Consider the following 17,508-nt stretch of genomic DNA (forward strand, 5'->3'; position numbering starts at 1 on the left):
AATTCTAACGCAGGCTGGCGAAGGTGGGCGCTGGGAGAGAGGGGCTCAGGGTGGGGCTCCGTGGGTTCTCGGGGCAGGGGTGGGGGCGGCATTTCAATGCCAGTCAGAGGAGGAGCAGGCCCTTGAAGGGAAGGTGGGATTAGGTGCGCACAGGTGGGGAAAGGGCATCCAAGGGGTGGTTGTGGTGTGAGCAAAGGCCCTGAAGACGGAAAGTCGGAACGCAGCTGGCTCAGAACCAGTGGCTGCAAGTCAGGCATCCAGGGAGGCCTGCGGAAGGCCGTGGCGCAGAGCGGCGTGAGGGAGGCCCGGCTGCGGCTGGCCTGAGAGACGAGGCTGATGTGTAACAACATCTCAGACGCCAGAAGTGACCTCACCGCAGAACCACGTCCACTTCAATGGGCCACCGGTCCCAGTGGGATGCAGGTTACAGAGAAGAGGGTGGGAGGTGGCCTTTGTCCCCTTGCACTGCCTGCTACCTGTCCTAAAGCAAAGCGTCCACTTTAACCTCATACCTGCCTTCTTCAGGACAGGAGCCTAGAGAGGTGCCACTCTGGCCTCCTGTCCCCTCACCTCTAGGAGAGGCCTCCTGACGGGAGTGCTGTCCATTAAGACCGACCAAGCTCTGGGCTGGCGAGCCGCTACACGGCGAGAACTCCCAGCCCAGAGCGCTCAGCGTTCAGCAAAGGCTCTCATTTCTAGAGCCAATACTAAAGCCTCACGGGTGGGCCCCTGGGGGAAATAAGTCAACAGGCCTGAAAAAACAGCCTCCGCTCTGCCTCTCTCCAGTCCTACTTCTCCTGCCCTGACTTCTCCTGTGGCCTGGAGGCTGTGCTCCCACTCTGCTTCCCAGGACAGTCCCAAGGGCAGCAGCAGGTGGCCCGTGGCTTCGTGGGCAGGCGCAGCCCCAGGGCCAGGAGACAGCAAGGCCTCCTCAGGTCGTCCCGAGCCACAGAGCCCTCACCTGCTCCCGGTGGGCGAGCTGTCGTCCTCGTAGCACTCCTCACTGCTGAAGTACTCCTGTTCCCCCAAGCAGCAGGGGTCCCTGAAGTAGCCGTGTATCTCTGGGTCTTCCCGGCAAATAGTTGGGAACTGCTCGTCTCCTGAGTCAGCCCTGCAGTTGGGAGAGAGGGCCTGAGCGGCTGGGCGGGCGGCAGACCGCTCCTCCGGCGGTGCCTCGGCGGTGGCCACGGCAGCCCTGCCCGAGCTGCTCTGGCGTCTCCCTGGGTGCTCCTGCCTCAAGTGGGGCTGGATCGTTAATGCCTCTGGCAACGGTGCTGTGTGCGTGTGTCTATGTGTGTGCGCACGCACGTACCAGGAAGGGGTTTCTCCCTTAGTGCCTTGACGATGCTAGTGCCACACCACTACCCCCAGAGGCCTGAGAACCAAACGAGTAGATGTAGTTTGGGAGTAGAGCAAGAAAATGGACCTAGAGACCTGCAGTGATGGGCTCCCAGGCCACCTGCTCGGATCCCTGGGCCTCCTTACCCCGGCCCAAGGTGCCCTCAGAGCCTGGAGCATCTGACCCAGGAAAGGTGACAGGATTTTTGAGTACAGGATCCCAGGGGAGGGAGACTCTCCCGGACAACGTCCACCACGTTTTCAAAGACAGCCCTGCCCCAGGACTGTCGTGATGTCTCCCTGAAACCCAGATGTCCTGGCCTCGGCCCTCAGGGAAGCCGGCCAGGCTCTGTGGCATCCCTGCTCTCCAAACAGAGGACTGTGCTTCCTCCAAGCTCTTCACTCTCTCCCACCCTCCTCCAGCTCAAGTAACTTCTAACTTGAGATCATTAAACCAGGACATCTGTCCTCCCTGTCCCCAACGCCATGACCGTCCCGCCCACAGTCCAACTGGGTTCAACAAACAGGGAGCAGGGTATACTGCCCGTGGGTAGGGGGCTGCCCAGGAGACAAAGGAGAAGGCCTGGCTCCTGGACTTCAGGAGGTGGGGGGTCACGCTTTTACAAAGCCTCCACAAGAGGCCTGACCCCGGACAGCAGCACGACTGCCCAGCTCCACAGGCCGGGGGCTCTCCCAGCACTGCCCTGAGGCCTGCGGGGCTATAGCTGTGGGCGCGCTGCATGTGAACTTAGGTCCTTGGATGGTTAACACAGTCTGTGCAGATATGGATCTGAAAGCTCTGCGTCCACAGCCCTGGGCTGTAACGCCCTGCACTAGGCTAGCTGGCTCCCAGGCCTTTCTCATCTCCCAGCACTCAGAGAGGCCATCTGGTCCCACTTAGAACACACAGTATTTAACACATAAATACAGGCAATGAGCACATACCTAATGTAAGTTTCATAATAGCGCGTTCTATCCAGGAAAGGCATAACACGGGAGGGAGGGAGAAGATAAAAGTTAAATATTTCTAGCAAAATTTAAAGAGCAAATATATCAAGCTACTCCCTAGAGCAGGGGTCGGCAAACTATGGTTCATGGGCCGAATACAGGCCGTCACCTGTTTTTGCATGGCCCACAAGCTACAAAGAGTTTTTATTCTTTTAAAGGACTGAAGCAAAATCAAAGGAAGAAAAATATTTCATCGCATGTGAGCGCATGAAGTTCACATTTCAGTGTCCACAAATAAAGGTTTATCGGGACACAGCTGCACCTGTACGCTTACATATGCTTTATGGCTGGCCTCTTGCCACGATAACAGAGGTGACTAGCTACAACAGAGACTGTATGAGGCTCCAACCCTAAAATATCTACTCTCAGGCCCTTTACAGGAAAAGTCTGCCAGTCCCGAATTATGTGGTACAGTCGGGGAAGGTAGAGTTTGCAGCTGCTCCTGTGTTAAGGGGCATCGCGTAGAGCAGGATGCAGGGTGGCAGGTGGCCCTTTATCCTTTGGGTTCATCACATGGCCAGTTCCTGAAGAAGCTGTGACCTGGAGGCACTCACAGGTCCTAACACCAATGCCCGCAGGGAGCCTCCCACCTGTGCCAGAGATGGGAGAAAAAAACCTGCCTTGAGCTGACACTACATTACCAGGTGCAAACACATCTTAAACGTTACCTTTTCATACTGGACCTTCTTTGAGGCTCACGGCCATGCTTGTGGAAGGAATGATGCCCATTTTCAGACACATGCTCAAGGTTCCCAATGCTGGGCCGTTTTCCAGGGGCAGCTTTGGACATATTGGCATTATTGAGATTGGCATTTGTTGAGCTGGGAACTTGCTTTCCTATGGAATTATGGTTATGATGGTTATGACACACCGAATTTCCTGCTGGAGGAAACAGCGGTTTCTCAGTATCACTTGCAGGTGGAATTGAAGGCCTTTGGACATGCAGGGGACGGTGGGTGGTATTGGTCTGCTGAAGGGAATCTCTCCTATCACTATTAACATGATTGACATGGTTTCCAAGCAGGGCACCATTTCTCTGCAAAATAATGGGAGACAACACCAGGTAATTTAACAAATATTTGATGCAGGCTAGCTATGTTAGGTAATTTCTTTTCTACATGAAAAACAAATTCTAGGTAAGCTCCAAAGAATCCCTGTGAAACAGTCTGAGTGTCTCAGTGACCAGGGTGACTGTGTGTGCCAGCCGGTCCCCCTGAAATGAGGAAGGTTACCGATTCCTGAGCTGGGGAGCAAGCGCTTGGCTGTCATTCAAGTGCACTCTTCCGGTTGCTCCAAGGTGAGCTGACTTTCGCCCAGCAGGGCTGTCGGCAGCCCCAGTGGCCGAGGCTGGGCGGCAGGCAGGTCTCTGGGCCGGGGGCTGGGAAGTGGAGGGCCCGCTGGCAGATCAAAGAGCCGGCCCGGGGAAGGAGGGGTGGGAAGGGCCAGCGGCTGCTAGGAGGACCCAGGATGCTCATCCACGCCGGCCAGTGGTCATGACCGAGCTCCTCCGAAGTGGCCAGTGTGGGGCAGAGGAGCAGGCTCTGGGAAGGAGCAGGCCTGGCCCTAGGAGGGGTGCTGCTGAACGGGGAGGGTCTGCAGGGGGGAGGGCACGGTCCACAAGCCCCTCTAGGCCCTGGGGCTGGTGTGCATCCTCCAGGCTCTTTGGCAGATCGTTAACTGCCCCAACTGGACTCCTGCCCCGCTATTTCCAAGTGGCCAGTGTGTAGCTAGGCGTGGAATAATTACTTTGAACACATCTTCTTCTTCTTCGCCTTTTGTTTCCTCCGGCTCGTCATCTTGCAAATCACATGAGATAGCACGCCGGATTTCTGGCCCAATGTCGTGCAGTGTCCTTAATCCCGCCTAGATCAATGAAAATGGCAAAACAGGTTAGACAACACGGGTGGCCTGGGCCCAGCCTGGGTCCTGGCTTTGCTCCTGCCTGATTCAGTTGTGGGAGGGGAAGGTTTCTCCAAAGGACAGTCCAGGGAACTGACCACTTGTTTGAATGTAACTGATGGTGTCCCTGCAGCCTCAGGGATGGAGGGTGTGGTCAGGAGTTCAAGATGGTCCTGGGCTGGGATGCTTGAGGCCAGTGACCGCCTTTTCAAGTACCGCCACTCGCAGGGAACAGTGCTTGCTTACTAGTACTAGGGTCTGCCATGGCCAAGAGCCCAGGCCCATGTCTAAATGACCGTCTACAGAAGGATGGCCTGCAGAGCGCCATCTCCCGGAGCCTCGGACGGGGCGAGGAGCACGGCGCGGCTGTTTTACAGGGAGGGTGGCAAGCGCTCGCTGGCTGTGTCCAGGATGAGAAGCCTAGTGCAGGTGCCAGAGGGCCAGCAGACCAGGCAGCCAACTGGGCCACTGGTTCTGCTTCAAAGCCATGGGAACGAGGGCAGGACACAACACACTGCAGCCACCAGCACACTCAGGACCAGAACGCGATGGACAGACACGCACAGACCTGGGCTGCCATGCAGGGCCAGGCTCCATGGCCATCTGTTGGCACCTGGGCCTGCAGCCTGTGCTCAGGTGGAGAACTCACCAATGGTTGGGTCATCCTCTTGAAGACCACAACACACTGAAAGGGGCTCCAGCCTCTGGAGGCGGCGCCAGACCTGCCAGGTGACCCCTTAGGCCCCTCACGGACGTTCTGCACTTCCCCGAGGCCCTCACGGCTGGCCTTCCTCACCCTGGGCCCCGGGTTCCAGTGGGACAGGGCCTGGGAGAAGCCCTCCCATTGTACTTCAATTTCTCTAGGGAAATATTCGAGATGCTTATGGACTACCTATGGGGGAGGGGTGGTTGCTGGCTCTAAGAAAATTATGTTTTGACCAACAATTGGAAGAAAAATGGCACGCTAATAGGGAGAGTACAGTTACTCTATCCTTGGACACAAAAAGACTGGCATCGGAAAGAGGCATTCCCTCCCTGTCCCCGGCCTAAGGTCACCCGTCCTGTACCCAGGTGGTACCCCCTCACCTGCCGGCCGTCTGTCTGCACCTCAGTAGCCACTAAAGGTGTGGAGAACATCTGAGGCCCTGGCTGTGCGGGTCTCCATCTGCAGCTAACACCCCCCAGTGTGAGGGGGGGGACCACTTCCCTGTCCTTCCTCCACAAGCCCCGGCAGCGGGTGGTACAGGGCACAGACAAAGCGTGATGACCACGTTTGAGACACGCCCGGCAGTGGAGGGGGTGGGGGGGAGGGGAGGAGGGGAGGGTGGCCCCCATCTTGCCAGATCCGGCAGGACCGAGCCCACGAGTGTGGGGACGCTCAGACCGGTCTTCTGCAGTCATATGGAACCGCCCAAGAGGCTCTCGTGAAAATGGCTTCGTTCGTAACAGCCCTCAGCCTACGAGAGGATCCTTTTGAAGATCGCACACCAGGCTGCGTCTGGTTTGAACCGTTCTTTGCATACAGGAGCCCCAGACCTTTCCATTTTATGAACCGTGGGGGTGAACGAGCTGCCTGGAGTCAAAGCCTTAAGGTTCCCGGCTAAGAAGGCTGTGGTCTCGCAGGGGAAGGACACACGTGTCCCAGGGCCAAAGCCAGAACAGTTTGTGGTGTGGGCAGTGAGGCTGCCTCTCACTCACCTGTCCCTCTGATCACAGGCAGCAGACACACGCACTCAGACGTGCACACATGTACACCTACAAGCACACACATGTACACGCATACACACACACACACACACACACACACACACACACACGCTCACTCTTTTCCTCTCTCAGGACCCCGCTTCCGGCACATCTGAGCCTGGGAAATCATCTGTCTTAGAGGCAGACCCACACCATTCTCAGGGAAACATCAGGAAGGCAACTCTCATGCCAAGTGGATGAAAAGCTCTTGCACAGCAGAGCTGCAGGCCTGGGCAGCAAGGTTGAGCCCAGTCGTACTGAACAGCCCGCAATTCATCCAGGCAGTGTTCTGTAGGGCACAGTTATCAAGGGAAGATAAACGAAGCCAGAGTTTCACCATCTGATTTTGGATCACTGGAAAGAAAGCGCTGTTACATATCTGAGGCTCCCAAGCAAGAGACCAGGTTTGAGACACCCGCTTCCGTCGCCACAACACACACACAGGTGACAAAGCACCGAGTCAGCATCCCCAGGTAAATTATGTACCTTAATCCATGCCCCAAGGCAGTGTGGGCCAGGAAAACTGTTTAAATAACAACAGATAATCCTGTTCACTGTCATTCAACTGACTGGACTAGGTCTGATTAGAAGAAATAGAAAACTATTTATTTGGATAATTTTTAACATCATCCTCTGTTGACGGGTTGACATTTCACTGAAATACACATATGACATAATTGCATAATAAAACCAAAAACTGTCTCCAGCATGTCTTCAATGATGCACAAGATTAGGAGAGAGCAGTGAACAAACACACAGGACAGAGAATTTGTTTGCAACATAAATCATGGAGGAAATTGAGAGGCGGCCCAAGAGGCCACGTCCAAAGACAAATGAGGACAACACATTTATTAAAGAGACATCAGAGGAGGAGAGAAAGCATCACTCTTCCCAGACAGGAGAGCAGAGGCTCAGAAATCATGACTATATTTTGCTTTGCTCCACGCAGGAAGGAACACACCTCCTAAGAGTCAGAGACTGACCGTACTCTTTCACAGGGGATCCGAGGAAGGACAGACGGGGAGGGAGGGGGGAGGTGCTATGGGGAGTAGGGGTGTCTGCCAGGGTTGGGAATGAGGGAAACAGATGTTCCCAAACTTGAATTGAAACGAAGCTTAAGCACAGCACCCTGAATTTATTACATATCACAAAACATGATAATGAAAAATTTTCTAGCACACACATATCAAGCTAAAAGGTAGCTTAGGCTGCTCCAAAAATTCCATAGGCACAAGCTCCAATTCCCAAAGTGCAGAAATCTGTCTTAAACCCTTGAAAAAATGACTTTTTTTTCACAGCCCTTAAAAAAAAAAAAAAGAACATTTTTTCCTGGAAATAAACACTTTACAATCAGTAAAATTATCTATTCTTTCATATGTCATATCTGTGTCTACCCCTATCAGCAAAATACTATTTTAATTTGAAATGTGGTCATTAGCATTTAAACCAACACAATTAAAGCCATATAAAGTCATTCCATTAACATCACAGTAGAATTATGGTTTTGAATAAACACAGAATTTCTATAAAATATAAACATTATCGATTTGTTTTAAGATGTCCAATCATATAAAATATTAAACAGAATCAAGCCTAGTTTCTGGTTGATTTTTAAATGCTAGATGTTCTCATAAATATGTTTGTTAAAAAAAGACATGTTGGCGCTTTGCCCGTAGACCGCTGCTTTAAATTTTAGACACCATTTAATTGGAATTTTATAGATATTAACTCTAGTGAATGATTAAGTCACCAAAAAAAAAAAAACAAAAAAGAAAACCCCAAACTATAAAATCTCTGTAAATATTTCTGAAGCAATAGCATAAATGTATGCTATTTTAACCTCAAGTAGGAACATTCATTTACCTTCCTTTCTCTTGCCCACTTTCAGGGTTAAGTTTTTCCTACCTGGTGCATCTGAAATGCTTTCACTGCCTGTCTCCCTAAGCTAGCGCCGTCACTCACACCGGTCGTCTGCCAGCTCTCAGCACGTAGAAACGCCCAGGAACCCCTCCTGAACCTACACTGTAACAGTGCAGATAAGAGATGTGAGTCTCCAGTCGGGACTGGGCCAGGCCATCCATCTTCGGGTATGAGTGCCAGGCTTTCAGGCTCCAGCCAAAGAGCAGAGCCCGGTCTCTATCACAGGCAGGTCTCCCGCAGCCAAGGCCGGCCCTGCTCGGTCATCTCGTTAAAGGCGAGTTCTGGTTAACCCTTTAGCAGGCTTCTGCCCCTACCCAATTAGAAGGGATCCTTTTAGACCAGCTCCCTCGGCACAAAGAACTGGAGATTAAATTCTCACAGCATACACCTGTTTATCTATAAGCCCTCCCACCTCCCCTGCATCCCCACATGCACACACATCACACACAGGCACACCCCTTCTTTTGTCATTGCTCTCCACCAGGGAAGATGTGATGGTGTGGCCTCTGCGTCCGTTATGAACAGTCCTCGAGTTATATATAAACATAAAGAGCTAGAATTACGAGGAAGGCACGCCCCCCATGAGTCACGCACAGTGATTCCCACCCTCCCTGCAAAGTCAGCTGTAACATTACCATGTAAGTTACCCTGGGGGTGGCACTCCGCTGTGTACATGGAGTTTGTTACCTTCCTTTTGAAAGATAAAGGGAAGTTTAAAAAAATCACCTAAAGTGATCTATGACATTTCCCTGCGACTTAAAAAAAATTACCTAAAGCAATCTGTGACATTTCTTCTGATCTGACAAAGCCAACTGTTTTAGTTCCACCTTAATTCTTGGTTGTAGTTTTAACACCAGCATTGGAGAAATGCTTGCCAGTTTCCTGATAACAGAGAGAGTTTTACTTAAAATGTGGGCTTAGCAGAAGTCACAAATCGAGACCTATTCTGCTAGCATCTCTGTCACTGCAATGTAACATACTTTATCGCACTACATCTTGGGAGGGCAGGCCGGGGAGGGGAGAGCCAAGATGATTCCCATTTGGTTAAGTGACCTGCCCACACGGGTGATGGCTCAGCTAGGGATCGCGACGCGCAGTTCTGTTCCAATGACACCATGCCGCCCCACCTTTTTGGGTCTACGGGGAAGAGTGCCAGGATCCAGTTCCCACCATGCGCTCACTCATGACTGCAACCCCACATGACTGTGGCTGCCACTCAATCAAGGTGAAACTTCTTACAACTAACTCAGCAGCACTCTTGTATCACGGCAATGACAGAAATCACCAGGTATCGCGAAAACTGGTCCTACACTCAGCACATATCCTTGTCTCCGCCGTGCCACTCTCAGGAGCTGAGATCCTTACAGACACTTCTCTCTCACATACGAATTCACACCACCATTCCTCCAGATCAGCACAGGCAGTGAGACGTGGCATGTGCGGTACAACTCTCAGCCTGAACGCGGGCTGGACGCTGGGGGCCCAGGCAGCTCCGTGTATAGGTGAGTGGGCTGGGACTGGGGACGGGCCTGGGAGTTAGGGGACAGTTCAAGGTAGGGGCAGGAGATTGGAAAAAGGCTCCAGCACCCTTTTCCTTTAGGGGGGATATGGGATCAATCCCCCAGAGCAGCAGTTCTCAAAGTGTGGCCCAAGGACCCTGGGGCCCTCTGAGACACCTTAAAGGGTCCAAGAGGTCATTGTGTTTTGCATAATAAGACAAGGATGCTCTCGGCCTTGTACGCTCTCATCCTCTCCTGAGAGCACAGTGGGGTTTTTCAAAGGCTGCATAAACCTTGGGGATCTCATCTCTCCGGCATCTTTGTGCTTGCATATTCTGCGTTTTAAAAATCTCTGCTTTAATTCCTAATGTAGTAAATATTGATACATAAGGGTCCTCGATAATTCTTAAGAGCATAAAAGGTTCCTGAGACCAACAAGTTGTAGAACTTGATGATAACCTGCCCTCAGACAGGCAACACCATCTTTTCCTGGAGCGGGGCTCTTCCCCCATCCAGGATTCCTGTGATCTCCCCCGACCCTTCTCTACTTTGGGAAGAAACATCCTTCTCGTGGCTTCTCTGAGTTAGCCTTTGGCATGGGTTGCCTTCACTGTGCCTTAGAACGATGTGCCCTCCCATTACCCCCCATAGCCACCTCTCTCAGGGCTACGGTGTGCCAGGGAGAACTAATTCGTGCAGGTACCTACCCAACCAAGGAACCACGAGTGTTCGCAAGCTCCTGCCAGTGGATAACCAAATCGTGATACGTTTGGGCTAAAGAGGGCTCCTAGGTGGGTGTTAGTCAATAGCATGCCACAGTAATTAAGACCTTTTGCGATGACATAATGTAACTTCCCTTATTTTCAGTAATTCTATCGTCTCAAAGACTTTTGAAAATAATAATTACTATTCTTAGAGAGGAACGATCTCCTGCCTTTAAGAGTAGAGAATCCAGTACCCAATAATCCTGTGGATCAACTGCATTTTTAATTAGGTCACACCATAGAGTAAGCTATTGAAGAAGATCCTGAGGCCCGATCCTACATCTGTGTCCCTGCGATGGATCCTGGCCTGCATTGTGTCTTCCATCCAGGAGCTTAAGAGTTTAGCACCATGGATTCTGGTGTTGGGCACCGAGTTTGCTGAGTCTGTCAATCTGACATATTAAACATGACTTGTCTCTTACAACTTTTCTACGTTTAAAGCTATACTCTTCTTTTAAGGTCTTAGGGAAAAGGACAGAGGTATCTGCAATTTGACTGTGAGCCAGGTTCCCTTTCGAGCGAGGCGGGAGGTGGCCCCGACAACTTCTGGCTGTCCTTCACCAACTGATCTCAGCCACCAGCCACCACCAGGGCCGTCACTCAGCACACAGCCAGGCCCACGCGGGGCAAGATTCTCACGCTCCATTTAGACCATTCCGTCAATCCCACCTAGAAAGTTACTGTTTTCCGGTTTCTACGTATTTGGAAGGACTGTGCAGAAAGGCATGTGGAGACACCAGCCACATGGATTGCTTAGAGCTGTTCTGCTGAGGCTCTGGTGTATAGAGACTTAGATCTAGAAGACAGATGGTCACCGTGGGCCTCTGAGATGGGGTGACACAGACAGGGGGCGGGGGCGAGCACACACTCCCTTTAGTATTTAATAAACGACATCAGAGTCGGTCAGGGACAGAGGGATCGTTTGTGATGGTGGATAAACTCCTTACCTGTGCCCACAGAGCTGACCAGCTTCTTCTTCAGGGATGATACACCACATACTTAATAACTGGTTTATCCCGGGCACTACCCAGTCAGAGCAGAGGTGGGCCTTCAGACCACAATAGGCTCCCAGAGGTCCCTGCTACACCAGGCATTCGCCCTTTAGTTACTGAATCACAGAGGGGTTTGGTGCAGGGCTGGGATGTTAGCAGGGGCTGAGGAGACTCAAAGTGCTGGGGGCCACAGCTGTCAACTAGCAGGTACAGCTGTGCTTCGACATTTTCACAGGGGTCACCCCCATGCCCACGTCACCACCCATGGTGCTGTGTGAAGAGGTCAACCCTGTTCTCTGGCCCCACGGACGCTGCTGTGAGAGTCCAGAAAAGCCACCACGAGCTCCTAGACTTAGGACAGTCTGCACACATAGGAACCGAATTGGGGGCCAGGCCCGTTTCCCAAGTGGAACAAAGGTCACAGCACAGAAGACATCACTGGAGCAGACCTCCAGGCTGGGAGGGACCCTCTCAGTCATGCATAGGACGGGCCTGGGGGACTTCTGCTAGCACCACTCTTCCCACTGGCTACACGGCTCCCCCACCCTGCCTGGCCGAGGATGAGAACAGCCAGGAGCTGGGCTTCCCCACATCCTGGGCCTCTCCACGCCCTGCACACACGCACACATGCACGCAGCCTCCAGTCTGCACAGACCAGGGCTTGTAACCCTTCTCTTCTCTAGACATTTCAGGAACTTCAAGGTTTTGCACTCAACTTTTGAATACCTCTGGGTATCTTGGGCTCAGCATCAGGTGTACTGACTCCTCAACTACTGCCTGGAAACAGCTGAGCATTTCAGAGGGGACCTCCCCCCGCCCCTCGAAGCAACTTCTTGTGCAAAAGCATCTACCTTTTGTAAGATGTGAGAAAACAACCTGAAGAGTTCCTGCTGTTTACACCTTTATGCATTTCCTAGAAATCTCAAAAAGGGGAGAGTTCTCTTTCTCGATGGATCACTACAGAACAGAGAAGAGGTCAAAGAAAAACAAGAATTTCTTAAAGTTCTGGTAGTAAACAGGCATATGATATTATTATTGTTGTAGTCTTAATAATAAGCAAGTATACGTTCAAAGTGCTTTACAATCACTTAGCTATTCCTCACAACAGCCCTGTGAGGTAGGTCGACATTATTACCCCCATTTTACAGATGGGGAAACTGAGGCACAGAGAGGTTAAGTGTCTTGCCCAAGGTCACACAGCAAGTGAACGCTGGAACTGGGACTAGAACCCAGGTTCCCTGACTCCCAGTGTCCTTGAAACTGGACCACACTGCTTCCAAAGAGGCATCCCCAGACTGGCTTTGAATTAAAGACGGACAATGTCGGATGAGGTTTGGGTGTGGTGGTATTTCCCGCGGACGCGTTAAGATGGAACCTGAGGTGTCGCCTGGGTTGGTTTGGGCATGCAGGTGTATGTGTTAGTTTAAATGGGGGTGTCTGAGCTTCCTGTCCTGTCCACATCTCCCTTCATCCTGCACTGGTCACTGTAGAGAGTGGAGCTGGATGGTCAGGAGGTCATGATGGACTGGCATATATAAAAGGAATTTTGTCAGCCCAGTGCCAAGGGGCCTGCCAGTCTTTGGTAGTTCAGGTAAACTAGGGATGCAGGACTTTGGAACGGAGTCAGCTGCCCACCTTACGCAGGTCTGCTTAATCTTTTTATTAATTTTTTTTTTTTTTTTTTTAACTGGCCAGCATCAGGAAGTTGTGTTCATTTCATTTCTCTGTGGGGCGGCTGCCCCCCTCCTTTGCTCTCTCTCACTCTTTCCCTTTCTCTGAGTCTCTGCTTGGAAGGGAAAACTGTTAAGCCTTGCTCATTCCCTTTCATGAAAAGGAGCCACCGAGCAGCGTCCGTGACAGGAGACCACGGCTCCGCAGTTGAGCCACGGCCCTGCTTCCACCTTCCGGAGGAGCGCTGTGCTTGGAAGGGGTCTCTCTGGGGCCTTGGGTTTGCTTTTTCCTGCATTTCTCCCGAAATGCTGTTTCAGTAGAAATAAGCCCACTTGAGGCTTTTCCCTTTCAAGGCCTTAGCCACAAACGCCTTCCGACTAACGAGCGTGGTGCTGCAGCTCAGGCAGAAAATTCTAAAGCATCCGTTCAAGCATCTGAAACAAATGAATCAGCCAGTGAAATCTCATCTGTTAGCATCTGTTCTTCTCTTAGATTAAAAAAGAAAAAAAAAAAAAAAAAGCCTTTTTATGGCTTTAGATGGAATCATGCTTTTAAAAAAAAAGACCAAAAAATCTTGCTAAGTTTTAGACTGAGGTGACTAGATAACAGGTGTGGGATATTCTACAGGTTCAATGTTTGTGGAGTATCCCATTTTCCTCTATCTTTATGCCCGAGCCTCTCCGAGGGGGCCAACTGGGGACTGAGAGCCATTTGATTCCGTTCCACCACCCACATGTCTACTGGGCCACCTACACCACCACCTGCCAGCTGGGGCTCAGGTTTTCACATTATAAAACCTAACCACCTAATTCTTTGCAAGCCGGAAATGACGGTCTCCTCCTTAAACCCAACTTCCAAACAGGTAAGAAAAAAAGAAAAGAAAAGAAAAGAAAAATCTATCCCTCTCAAGTCCTCCTGTCCTGAAGATGGGCAGGCTCCCATCTGGGATGAGTGGGGAACAGTCTCCCCTCAGTCCACCGGAGTGTCTTTTGCAAAAAGGAAATCCTCGAACGTTGAAAGAAAAAGAAATGAACAAAACTTTCCCCACTCTGGGATCTTTTTTCTTTTTCTAATCCATGAAATACTGGACTAATGAGTGTCTGTATATTGCAGTCCTCATCTGGAAGACCTGATGAGGCATTACTATTTGCTGGGAAGGGGACAGAGTTTTCGTGGCTGCAGAGCTGTGTTCCTTTATTTACTTGCTCCTTGTGGAAATTTGCAGGTCACTGGGATGCAGCAACAATGGATGAAGAGCAAAGGCTGAGTCAAACTAAAGTGAATATGGCACGTAGGGGATGAGTGAGAGGAAAAAAAAAAAAAGCCTGATGCAGCTTCTCTCTGATTCCCTCTGGAGAGGGGCTGGAGAGAAGGCTGGCTTTAATGATGAAGATGGATGGGCGGATGGAAACTGCACACTCATTCAGACCACAGAGGCCAGAGGACACCAGGTGCCAAGCTCCTACCCACACGTGGATCCAGGAGGTCCTCAAGCCACCCCCCTTCATGTAGAAGGGGCCCTGCAGTTGGTCTGAACAGAGGAAGACCAGATGGATCCCACAGAGTTGATAACCAGAGTGCATCTGTGCGCCCTCCGAAACCATTCCAACGCGGGAGCGGGGGAGGGGGGGGACAGAGAACGTGGACCAGCTCTGATCCTGCTCAGACAGACTGCACCCTACGCCGCACAAGCACGCACTGGCCTACGTCTTGACTCCTGTGCTCACCTGACACCCACACTCCATTTTTCATTAGTAATTGGGCTTTCAGCCTCCTGGCGCCCCTGGCACAGGGAGGAGCAACTCATCCCACTTCTCGACAGGCCGCGCCCACCTTGGGGAGCTTTCTTGAGGATCTGTGTACGCATCCTAGTGCCACGGTTGATCCATTTCTCCTCCCACCGCCATCTGACTCCGCTTCCCTAACTGCCACATCGTCACGTGGTATTTCCTCAATGCAGAAAGGAAGCGCCTCGTCGTGCTAATTAAATGAAGACTGACAAATCACATCTGAAGCCCTTTCTAGAGCACAGGAAACCAAACACGTAATGAGAGCTATCCTTCAAGGAAACAAAAATTTTCTGCTTTTAATGTTTGCTGCAGAATCGAATGCATTTTCAGAACGTATCTGTCAAGATTATGAACACAACTTAATTTCCTAGGCTGGGTACTCAACATAAATTATAGTCACAGCCTCAACTCCCAATGGAACCGTGTGGAAATGTGTTGATATTGGCATCTAACCGGAGATATTTTAATTTCACCAAGGAAAGGAAACTTCCCGTAAACAACGAAATGAAAAAATGTCCAGGGGAAAAACATGATTGTGACACAATGTAACAGAGTCTTTTTAACCCATGATGTATACACGTAGCTTCAGCATCATTTGAACTTTCAACTTAAAGACTCAGTGAAACCCACCCATGAAATGTGATTATCAATTACGTAGCCATGTGTTGTTGTTCAGGTTGTTAAAACATCCAAACACTATATCCAGGCACCAGAGCAAGCCCTGAAGCCATCTAATTGGGAAGCCTTGGGGGCTCAGCAAAGGTATAACCCTGTACCCAGATGGTCATCATATATGCCTTCCGCAGAAAACAGAAGGCTCTCAGCGCAGCGCTACCTTGGTTACCATGAATTACGACACAGCCATCCACGAAAGAGTATGTTTCCCCCTCCAGAAAAGTCATCAAGCCCCAAGAACTAGAACCTGAGAACAGCAAGCAGTTCCCTACAAGGAGGGGATCACGACACTCTGGAATTTGGCCCCCTAGTCCTCCAGGCCCAGCGCTGCTTTAGGGAAAAGCCTGCAGAAACATGATCATCTCTCCCTGCCCTTGCACCCAGTTTGGCCACACCGCCCTCTAGAACGTATGGACCAGACCTGCTCAAAGTTTGCAAACACGTCTTTTCAGTTTGCTTCTCTCTAAGGCTACTTGTGAGCTGTGATCAGGAGAAGGGCTGTCACTCTCGTAAACTGGATGGGTCAGAGGTGAAAGCTTTACTCAAATTCTGCAGGCTGAGATGGCAATCAGCTATTCAAGCCTGTGATTCACTGAACTTCCTTTAGGAGATGTGATCAGAGGAAGAAAGATCAGAAGTCGTCTTTGGTCAGATTCAGCAGCCATCCTTCCCCACCCCACCCCCCAGCGCTGTCTGGGCAGAGCCCAGGTTGCATCATGAATCAACAGGTCACTGTCACACAAGGTCATCTCCTAACCCGCCATATGCACACACCCCACCCTCCTTCCTTCACGCATTCATTGTCATTCACGTTCATTCTCTCTCAGGGAGATCACAGACAAGCCTTCACTTTGGTAATTGCCATCACTGAGAACACAAGACAATGCAGGGCATTTTCCCCCAGAAAAAAAGCAACAGACTCTTCCATGTTGAACCTTACCCATACCAACAAGGCCCAGTTTAAGACAAATGGTGATAACAGGGACATAAAAGGAAAACGTTATCTTATGCGTAATGGACTCAACATGCTCCGGACAGCAGAGATGACAGGGCTTTTGATCAATTTGGACAGTTGTTTCTGACAGCTTGCCAACCTCTGGAGTTCCACTTTTGTAGTCCTTGGCATCTTTTCCTCACTCCTTCTCCACTCTGCTTTCTCAGTCACAGCACTCACAGACTTCCCTTCCTAGCCCCTCTCCGTGCGGGTCTCCACTGGGACTCCCTTTCCCCACACACCTGCTTCCCACCAGGGCTTTGGGCTTACCTAGGATTCTACACCCTTGAATGCATGGACCCTAGTTGGAACCAGAGGTTCCTGAAACCACAGCCCCCCCTCCGGGTGCCTGGGCGGGGCCCGGGCGGGTGACGGGCCCAGAGGCTGGCTGGGTCGAGAGAGAGAACAGCATTTGCACGGCGAGCCTCACGGCCATCAGGAGACGACACGCAGAGACAGACACACCGCACGCACACACACACGCGCACACACACTCACACACGCACGCACACACGCACACATGCACTAGGAGGTGATGGATGTTACTGAGATGGACCGAAAACCAACAAGCAGTGGGGTAAGAAACAAACAGAAACAAAACAAAGCACTTGCGTTCAGATGGAAAGCTGTTTCGTGGGCGGCTAGGGCCCGAGCCCGAGGCTGGGGGAAGGTGGGTGCCTGCTCGGAGGACGCTGCCTTTGGAGAAGCCCTGGGGGAGATAAGGCACGAGGGCAGCTCTGGCTCCCCTCCCGCCAGGGATGTGCCTCGGCCACTGTCCTGGAGGCCCTGCCCCGCGGGGCCGGGCCACAGTGGACGCGGATGCAGGGGCACGCCAGAGAAAGCAGGGAGGGGGAGGTACTTACCTGGTGGCCCAGAAATGGCTAGTCCACATTTGGGGGAGTGTGCAGTATCTCAGTTTAAACAAAATCCTGGTGGTACTGCTCAACCATGAATAGTCAGCTCTCTAGTATTTCAAATAAGCTCGTAAAATCGTTAGTGAAAAAGAGAAAAAGACAAAACAACAATTCACCTGTAGGGCAATTGTGCTGCTCTTCGCGGGGTATTTTCCCACCAGTCCTTGTTCTTTCCGTTTCTTGAATTTCCTAAAGTAGTCCTGTATCAGGAAAGTGGCATAGAACTTCCCCACGGTTACCTCATCATCTAAACGGAGAGACCAGACAGAGCTCTCCCGAATCAGCATATTTCCAGCAA

At 51.3% G+C, this 17,508-nt stretch overlaps 1 protein-coding gene across 1 annotated transcript in view; it reads right to left on the reverse strand.

The window, feature by feature from the left end:
* CACNA1D (calcium voltage-gated channel subunit alpha1 D) overlaps positions 1-17,508 on the reverse strand; it is a 320,553-nt gene that overhangs the window by 8,304 nt on the left and 294,741 nt on the right. Inside the window, exons 39-42 of the mRNA XM_082849132.1 lie at positions 17,327-17,457; positions 4,093-4,209; positions 3,015-3,382; positions 962-1,111 (exon numbers count right to left, since the gene is read on the reverse strand). Of these exons, the coding sequence (XP_082705258.1) occupies positions 962-1,111; positions 3,015-3,382; positions 4,093-4,209; positions 17,327-17,457 (766 nt within the window). The remainder of the gene's footprint in view (positions 1-961; positions 1,112-3,014; positions 3,383-4,092; positions 4,210-17,326; positions 17,458-17,508) is intronic.

Source organism: Leucopleurus acutus (genome assembly GCF_964270905.1).
Source record: "Leucopleurus acutus genome assembly, chromosome: 10".
Classification (NCBI taxonomy): Eukaryota; Metazoa; Chordata; class Mammalia; order Artiodactyla; family Delphinidae; genus Leucopleurus; species Leucopleurus acutus.